This window comes from Brassica oleracea, chromosome C7 (genome assembly GCF_000695525.1).
Source record: "Brassica oleracea var. oleracea cultivar TO1000 chromosome C7, BOL, whole genome shotgun sequence".
Classification (NCBI taxonomy): Eukaryota; Viridiplantae; Streptophyta; class Magnoliopsida; order Brassicales; family Brassicaceae; genus Brassica; species Brassica oleracea.
Window position 1 is genome coordinate 22551524 of NC_027754.1, and position 9455 is coordinate 22560978.

The following is a 9455-nucleotide window of genomic DNA, read 5'->3' on the forward strand; positions in this document are numbered from 1 at the left end:
GAGAGAAACGTGGAGCCACCAAACGCCAACTTGACATTACAGCCTGGCTCTGTTCACACTTACCCTCCTACAAGTCTAGATATCGGGTCGGGTTTTTTATCCACCCACCCGAAAGCATTAGGAGGGGAGTCGATCTAATGGGCTTTTATAAGATTCATCGTCCATCTTTTTAATTCTAATATTTACGAAAATACCCCCGTCAACTCTGTTGAGCTCGCGGGATCGATTCCTTGTTGTACCACGTACGTTCTCGTGCAAGCTTTGATTTGTTCATTGCTGGCTTTTGCTATGGCGGGAGATGAAGGAACTGAGATTTACGAGGAAGGAGAGGATTCCATTGATGTGAATAACGAAGTTGAGCTGGAAAAGGAGGGAGGAGGAAGAGATGAGAAGGTGTTGGACTTCTTAGATTCGTTGGATGAGTATTTAACGCTCATGGATTCTCTCAGTTCAAAGCTTCGAGAGGTAATACGCCGCTTGAATTTTCAATCTTTCTGTATTTCTCATCGTTTAATTTAATCCTCAATATTTTTGGTGTAGATGATGACTTTAGATGAGCTTATTTGTTCGAAACCCGAAGCTAATCAGTGATCTCTATCTAATCTAAGGATGTGACTTAGCTTGTGTTTAGTTAATGCTTAGTGGGCTAATTAGTCTCAGTCTCAATTTCAAATCTTGATTTTGTATGAGTTTGTTAGGCTATAGTTACTCTTCTCAGAATGAATCTGGGAAACGTTTGGTTGATTAGTTTAGCTAAGAAAGCAAGGTGAAAAAAAAAAACTTTGAAGAAGGAAACTGCTTCACTGATAATATCATGAGAGACTCTGCTTTAAGAAACTCACTTTGTATAGGAAGTTGCTGAATGTGTTTCGTTTATTCAGGGATGGTTTGATCTAGCAAGTGCTAGGCATTCTATGGGAACTCTACGTATCAACAGCACTCTTTTGGACCTCAAGTTTCATCCCGCTGCTTCGACATTGCAAGTGACTGAACAAGATGGTAAGTTTGGCTTTTCGGATTAAACTCACAAAAAAGTATGTTCTCTCAAGGTGTTTGCTAGTTTATTGCTTCATATTTATATGCTATGAATATATATGGTAATCTTACAGCTGCTTATTTACAAGTGTATGAACCCTTGTAGTTGAAGCTTTGGGATCAGTACCTCGTTTTGCTTTGTCCAAGTGGGCTTCCAAGGGTGGTAGTGGGAAAGGCAAAGACTCCTCTATTGATGCAGATTCTGAGGCGGGGTCACCTCGTAGACCACAGCTACGCCATCGAGGAGGCGTTTCTGGTAAAAAGTTGAGAATTATCTGCTGGTTGTTCTGTGCCCTTCCTTTGTTTGTGTCTCACCTCTTTCTTATGTTATAGAGGAGAAACCATCAGCCATGGGTGAAACAGTGTTAGCAGCTGATGAAGAGGTGGGAGCAATCATTTAATCTTTATGCAACAAACTCTCTGTCTTAGAAAGGAACAACATGGGGTTTTTACCTATTCCGATGTTTTCATCTCCAGATTAAGAGAGAACGAGCCAAGTCTCTGTCGGTATTCGGAGGTCTAGTCTCGCCTAAGCTGCGTGGCGCTCAACTCTCATTTGAAGCAGGTAAACCACAAGTGAAGTCACATATATAAAAGTTCCCGGTTTCAGCTGATATTATATTGTTTTTGTTTTGCATTGGGACAGCTCTTGAAACTCTTGTGGAAATAGCCAACACTCGATCATCCATGCTAACTGCCTTTGAGCGGATCACAAAGAAGTAAAGACTGATCAACGTGCTCAATGGATTCAGTGGAAGCAGAACAGTGGCGACGTGTCAAAGGGAGACAGAATGTTCCACATTCAGTGTAAACACAGATTTGTTTCAGTGATTAAATTTTACCATAATTTCTTACAGACATGAGCTAAAGAAAGATCCAAATAGTATGTAAAAGTCTCTGTTTCGAACGTGTACAAGATTTTCTTTTTTTTCCCACCAAAGACAAACAAGTATTTTTTTGATATAAATAAAGCAAATGAATTCATAAGAACAGAGGAGAGATACAGTAGCAAACCAATACAAAGACAAACTTTACAAAATACAAATCGTCTAACGCTATATCTCATTCAAAACCAGACTCTGACGAAGAAAAAAAAATGTAAGATTTTTAATGAATCAACCACAAGTTTTATCAAGCGATGATAAATGAAGAAATCGAAATTATAATCATTACTGTGGCTAGAAGGACCTTTTCCTGGGGCTTTGATCATCAGAGGATACTTTGAAGGGACCTGTGGAACCAAACGGGTCTGCATCATCAAACGAGTACCCATGATCCTTTGTACTATTCATCGAGTCGAATCTTGAAAGCGAGGGACCACCAAAGTCTCTGCTACTGTTGATTGAATCGAACCTGGAGAAGGCAGCTCCACCAAAGTCTTTGGAGCTGTTTATGGAATCAAACCTAGACAGTCTCTCGGGCTGTGAGGAGGAGAAACCGGCGCCAGCTTCACTGGTGGTGTTGAAGGAGTCGAATCTGGAGAAGCTGTCAAAGTTGTTATCTCTGGTCGATGCATCGCTGAACCGAGGAGGAGAGTTCCCGAATCTTGAGAGTGGAGTGCTGGGGACCGAATCATCAAATGCAAATGGGCTCTTTCTCTGACCGCCGAAACTTCTTGAACTTGGAGAATCTACTCTTCCTGAGTTTCCTCCAAAGTCCCCACCACCAGATCCAAAGTAATCTCCATCCTGCAAATGTCAATTTTATAATGGTAAGCTTAGAAGACTGTGGAAAGAAAACTAAGCAATTTTGTGTTAACCTGGCTTTTTGATGCATCAAATCCCCAGACGGAATCCACATCATCATTAGTGTCAAAGGCACTTGCCCAATTCGAGTCATCGAAGAACTCAGAACTCTTTCCACCAGAGTAATCTGGAGAAGGGACCTCAGTAGCAGTTCTGCCTGATTCATCATCACTGTGAGTTGTCCCATATTCACTCTCATGGTGGCGGTCCGAGGTTTCTGAAAATGGTCCATAATTCTCATCCAAATGAGTCGGAGAATCAGGTGGTGGTACGCTACCATCGTCCACCGTACCGTTTTCCTTCTCACCAGACGAGTTTTGCTCTTTTGATTTGTCAAAAGTAATCTCATTGCCAAATCCTAACAGTGGGAGGATTATCAGTCAATGTCTTGTTATGTGCCTAACTATAGGCATCTAAATGTGTAAGTAACAGAACTATAGAAAAAAAAACAATGTACCTTCATCTTCAAATTTATCCCATTCTTCATCCCAAAGAGCTGCCCCTTCTTGAATTCCAGGTTGCCATCCTGTAAGTCACAACATTAACAGCTTCCAAATGATTTGTTTGTTTACAAAACACATGTAATTTGCATTCTTCTACAGAAAAAACAATGCGTCACAAGGAGACAGGATCATATATAGTACCTGCTGGAAGGTCTACAAGGGCCTTCGACTTAACCTCCAACCCATGTTTCTTGCAACGTTCAGTTAAAGCCTTCATCAGCTCCTCTAGATCTGATTGTATTCTATCAGCCCGGACCTAAATATGCCCAGTAAGGCATCAAATAAGGCATGTACAATCAATAGTTTAGATCACATAAACATAGAAAGCATATACCTGAAGTAAACCATCAGCACTACCACCTTGCTCCATGTTCACAATTGCTTGACTCAATTCCATCTTCCGCCCCTGGAATGGGTTAACAAGACTTCATAAGTAAAAAAATTCCGCGAGTTATCTATAACAAAATTAATTAAAACTTATGACCAGCAAATGTGGAAGACGGGAGAACTGGGCAATAGAATAAGAGGACAGGACAAGACCCAGAGAAAGAGAAAATGAAGAAAAATATTTGGCTTTATTGTACATTAGGTGTTGCCACTTTATGTGCTAGTAGCCATACCTCAATCTCGCGGAACCTGGCCTCTTCAATAGTTAACTTTGACCCTAGTTCTGCAACCTGCTTATACTTCTCCTCGTACTTCTTTGCCAACGTTTCAGCCTGCAGTAGAAATTATTTTGGAATAAGACAGAGATAGCCTTTAAGAAATGAAAAAAAAAAGAAGATTATTTACGTGAAAAGCACCTCACGCTTGTCAGAGGAAGCCCTTTCAGAGATCTCATTTAATCTATTGTCACACCTGCTTTTGTACAAGACCTGACAGAGAGAGGAAAACTATAAGAAAAAATGGTATCATAATTACTGGATCTCACAAGAACCTTACTCTAAATAAAGGCATCGTGAGACGGATAATCATCACTACTTCTAACCAAATAACAAAAGTAATTTATAATGGAGTACTCACAATATCCTGCATTTTTGTTCGGTAGTATTCAAGTTTCTCCCTGGAGTCCATATATACATTCTTCTTTTCATCAACCTACAGAGATTAGAAACGTTTCACAGGTAATCCAAAAAAATGCACTTGGAATAGTAACTTATCTAAAGCTTTGAAATGATTTTTTTCCCTTCATAATTAAAATGAAAATGTAAATGATTACCTTTTCCCCATCAGTTGCTGTTTCTTGAATATTTGAGCTCGCAGAATGTCCGTTACCTAGGTGACTCGCAAAAGGATCATCCACAGCTGGCGCTTGATTCCTTTGCTGATTAGGTGCTACACCACTGCCAGGGTGAGGAACGGGTGTAGGAACTGGTGGTCTCATGCCAGTCGGTGGAGTGATTGGCCGCGCACCCATCACTGGCTGCTGTACGAAACCTTGCAATAGAGAAATTTGACTTATAGCGGAGTATCAGGAAAAGGGAGAAGATCACCAAAACGCATGAAATATGAGCAATACCTTGACTAGATCCCCATCCAGCATTTGCATAACCCTGATTAGGTGCACCTGAGATAGATAATAGTGTTTCATCAAACATGATGCTGCTAGGAAGTGATGTTGGGAGAGGACGGCCTTCTCTATACCGCTCCATCAAATACAATGAAATGCAGAACTCCCTCAGAGAAAGCATAGTATCATTATCCTGATCAGATAATTCCCACACGTGCTTTAATACCTCTGGAAGCGAGGAAAAAGAACATGTTAAGTTAATTATATTCTTCATGTAAAGTGGAATGAGAGATCGAAGATCCTCACCCCTGGGTAGCCTCCAGCTTAAGAAAAGATTTTTTGCCTGCTCACCAGTGATCTTCCCATCCTTGTCAGTATCAACACTCATAAATACCTTTGTGTATTTCTGGACATCGGATGGTTTCATTTTCGGCCACGGAGGCTGATTATTTCCAGCAGGAGTTGAATGGGCAGAGCCAACTACACTTCCATGTGGCAAACCGGAGGATGGACCTTGTGATGACACTGCAGGCGGCTGTGAGCTTGCTGCTGGCCTTGGCTGCTGAGGCTGGTTTCCTGTAGGCAGCATTGAGAAAGTATTCTGTAGGGAATCGAGAGCATTAGGCTTCGTTGGAGGTTGGGTTCCAGCAGGAACAATAGCTGAACTGATTGAAGAATTACTCAGAGTGGTTTCTGGTTTTTGCTGGAAGGAGGAAAACATGTCACCTCCATTGCCAGATACAACAAGCGCTTTTGGACCAACTTGTGTATCTGGTTGTAAGCCAGGAGAAGGTGCTGCTAAGCTGCCCCCTCCAAAGCCGGACGAGTATCCGCCGGTGTTTCCAGCATACAAATTATTAAGATTGAACGTTGAACTACCAGGACCAGATGCACTAGTGGGAGGACGAGTAACACTACCAACAGGAGCTGGTTGAAATTGACCTGGTACAGCACTTGGTCTATACTCTGGACCAGTAGTTGGTCTAAGTGATGTCACCCCAGATACTCCTTGATTTGGTCTCACATGCTGGTTTTGCTGAGGTGGATAATAGTTCTGGTTGACATTCGTATTTGGAGCCCCTGGTCCGCTAAATCCAAAATTTGGACGACCTGTTGAGGCAACCGGACGGGGTGTGGTAGCAGCAGGGCTAGGCTGGGGTGCAGGAACAGCTGAAAGATTAATTTTAGGTGGTGGTATTTTGGCTGCGGCAGGAGTATTAAGTGCAGCATTAACAATCTCAGGTGTGAGATCTCTCTTGCTCTGTGCTACTGTTACAAGTCTCAGAGAATTATAAAAGTCCTGCCGACCAAGGAAACCGCTGCGTGACCGGTCAGAAAGCGACCATATCTACAAACGCAGAACACAACTGATCAGTTGACAATTTTCTATGCAAGAAAGTTTCCAGATTAAATACTGGTAAACCAAAGAAGGGGCTTGTATCCACACAAATTTTAACATAATGTGAATAGACAAGAAACTGCATTCCTAGAGAATAATCTTAAAAATGGGCAAAGAAACTCTCAAGGCAAACAAACATAGCCACAAAGTAACTGAAATCAATCATACAATTTCGTCGCACCATGCAAAAAAAAAAAAAGACAACCTCATCTCATGTAGAGCCAAATTCCAGCAAAACCAAAACCAAGTTCCACCTTCATCTACCAGTGACTACCATCTGAAAGATTATCACTACCACCAATGAATAAAGACTACTGGTTGCAATAAGATTTCAGCAGCAGCCAGGGGGTCCAATATAAAAGGATACCCCTGAGACGCTCTTATAACTTGATCAAAAAAGATCCTAGCAAACCCCTGCCTGCGTAACTTCTAATTCACTTCATATGCTAATCCGAATCGAATATTATTATTATCGGCATGAAATTCAATTGGAATAATCAAAAACCTCTCCAGAAACAATCAAGGAGAAGTTTTTAATACCTGGGCAAGAACTTGCTTAGGCAAACCAGATCCTTGAAAAAAGCCAACAGCTTCGACCCCACTGATTCTACCATCTCCGTCCAAATCCGCTCTCTTGAAGTAGGCCTCGAATTGATCCATGTTTGGATTCTGCCCCGCCATTTCAGATCAGAGCTTCCAAATCGATCTACAGAATAATTGCACGATTCCAACAGATGCAACGCAAAATACAAATTAAAAATAAATTATTGAGAGAAGGAAGAAAAATGACAGTGACACAGAGAAAAATATCGATTGGAGTTTTCTTTTAGCTTTGCTAGTAAATGGGCTTTCTTTAAGCCCACTTAAGGTCCATTGTCACCATTATAAAATATTTTTACACATCGAGTAAACATAACAATTTTGAAGTTTTTATACAAAAATAGATTATAATGAGAAAAATGATCAAAATATTTCATTTAATAGGTAAAAAATTAATACTCTAGATATATAAATACAAAAAATAAATAAATAAAATTTATAGTTTCAGATTATATGTTTTCAAATTCGAACTTTCTTATAAATTTTTTTTGAAACTTTTTGTTTTCAATTTTTTTTTGGTAATTCGAAATACTTTTGAAATTATTTTCCAATTTTTATTTTCAAATTTTTAATTTTTATTTTTTTATTTTATAAAATTTTAAAATTTAATCTCAAATCCCTACCCCTTAACTCGAAGGTATTATTGGTTTATATATTTTGATTTATAAATCTAAGTAAAATATGCAGATTTTTAAAAAATTCGGATTAGTATTTACAAATCCGGAGGTTTTTCCTCGGAATTGAATCTTTGTATTTTTAACAAAAAATCCAGACAAATCCATTATAAAATCAAATTTATTAGTAAATTCATGTGATTGAATAATTTGATATAGAATTTATGAATCATTAAACCAATAACACATGATTTTAATACATATTTGAAAACCCAAAAATCATATAACCGATAACACTAGATTTAGTTTGGATTTTCAAATACATTAAAATACAACAACCAATAACCTCCACTAAACCTTAAGGTTTGGATTTGTTAATCCTAGGGGTATAAGTTGTATATTTACTTCTTTAATGAAACATTTTGGTCATTTTGATCTTTATAGTCTATATTTGTGACCAAAAAAATTTTTAGTGATATCTTAAGGTATTTTTCTACTTTTATTTTTAGAATATATTATTAAACTATTCGAGAAATTTAAAATCTCGGTCCAAAAAAATGTAAGAGAGATTTTTTAAAAAAATATGTTACCACTTGTCAATAGTGTTTCTATTTTATAAATAAAACTAAATCGTTGTTCGCAAAAAAATCTATCTATAATATTATTTACAAAGTGATTTTTCGCATTCGAGCTCTTACGTTAAAGTTAGAGTGGTTAATATTATTTATGCCTTTAATGAATAATTAATATTTAAAATTTTATTAAATATCCTTGATGAAATTTTTATATATACATTATATAATCAAAAACGAATTTTATATTAATAATATTTGATTTTTTAAAAATAAGATAATTCTTATATATTGTGTTATTATCTTGAAATAATATTTTTCTATTATAAAATTTAAAACAATTTATAATTAAGATATAAAATAATTTATAATTAAATTTTAATTAAGAAAAAGTATTTTTATAAAGATATTTTCTAAAATATTTATAATATGTGATTGTTTTAAAAAATTTAACAAAATAATAAAAATATATATTTTAAGAGAAAAATTCATATATAAATAATTTGATGTTTATTTTAAATTTTTGAAAACATAAATAATAAATTATTGTGGTGGTTTTAAATTAAAAAAAATACACTAATAAGTATTCATAAGAAGGTTATGCCCGCATACGTGGACAAACCCCTAGTTACTTAATAAAATATATAAAAATAGATACTATATAATGAGTTCTTGTGAACAAAAGTAGTATCTCATAAAAAGGAAACAAATTTATGTAAAATCAATCTAACTATCAACTAAATATAAAGGAAACCACATATATAGATTTCATAAAACTCAATATATCTTTGTACAATCTAGAGGGTGTTGTAAATTAGAGAGTTTAGAAACTGAATATTTTTGTATTTTTATTATTGATCAAGGAAGTTCCTTTATATAAGGATTACAAGATGAAGATAAATGGAAATTATCCAAAACCTAAACTCACTAGGATTAGGAAAAACTACTAATACACAATAATATAAAGATTACATCTACTAGGAAAAGGAAAGGGTTTCCTTTTCTCTAAGCTTTGTGGTCGTCTCTCTCTCTCCTGAAGTCGGCTCTCTCTCTCCTCTCTCTAGGCTTCGGCCGTCCCTCCATCTTCTAGGTATTGGGCCGGTCTTGGACCGGGCCTGGTTAATGGCAATCAACTCCATGATTTATAACACTCCCCCTTGGATGCCATAACCATACAGGATCTGTAGTACGCTTCATGTTGCCTCATTAAAACCTTATCAGGAAAACCCAGTGGGACAAAACCATGATGAAGGAAAAAGAGTACAACACGCACTACTCCCCCTGATGTGAACCTCAGTGTAGGTTTCTACATTCTACGCATCTGGTGCGTGATCTTTCCTGTATATGTAGGAAGGGAGTAATCGGCCAAGTTCATTAGTAAGCCGTATCTAGACCACTTCGACCTCACAGGTCGTCTCTCATGTCTTTTGACATTAAGTGTCCCGGTAAAGCATGTGTGCTAAATAATGTGAACCAT

General features: G+C 37.3%; 2 protein-coding genes across 3 annotated transcripts; one reads left to right on the plus strand and one right to left on the minus strand.

Moving 5' to 3' along the window:
- Positions 1–191: 191 nt before the first annotated feature.
- Positions 192–1914, plus strand: LOC106306229 (coiled-coil domain-containing protein 115-like). The gene is made up of 6 exons (XM_013742772.1): positions 192–465; positions 882–999; positions 1142–1291; positions 1369–1418; positions 1513–1600; positions 1682–1914. Exons 1-6 carry the CDS (start codon positions 289–291, stop codon positions 1756–1758), a joined length of 660 nt encoding a protein of 219 aa, XP_013598226.1. The 5' UTR covers positions 192–288; the 3' UTR covers positions 1759–1914.
- Positions 1915–1975: 61 nt separating this feature from the next.
- Positions 1976–7000, minus strand: LOC106306228 (epidermal growth factor receptor substrate 15-like 1). Of its 2 annotated transcripts, XM_013742771.1 has the most exons (13): positions 6733–7000; positions 5100–6141; positions 4803–5021; positions 4503–4720; positions 4307–4381; positions 4087–4158; positions 3904–4002; positions 3618–3689; positions 3425–3539; positions 3238–3306; positions 2795–3138; positions 2408–2723; positions 1976–2356 (listed from the first exon to the last, which is right to left on the minus strand). In XM_013742771.1, the coding sequence occupies exons 1-13, from the start codon at positions 6871–6873 to the stop codon at positions 2214–2216; spliced, it is 2925 nt and encodes a 974-aa protein (XP_013598225.1). In that variant the 5' UTR covers positions 6874–7000; the 3' UTR covers positions 1976–2213. The 2 variants fall into 2 exon arrangements, with proteins under 2 accessions (XP_013598225.1, XP_013598224.1); XM_013742770.1 differs by having other exon boundaries at positions 1976–2723; positions 6733–6873.
- Positions 7001–9455: the final 2455 nt, after the last annotated feature.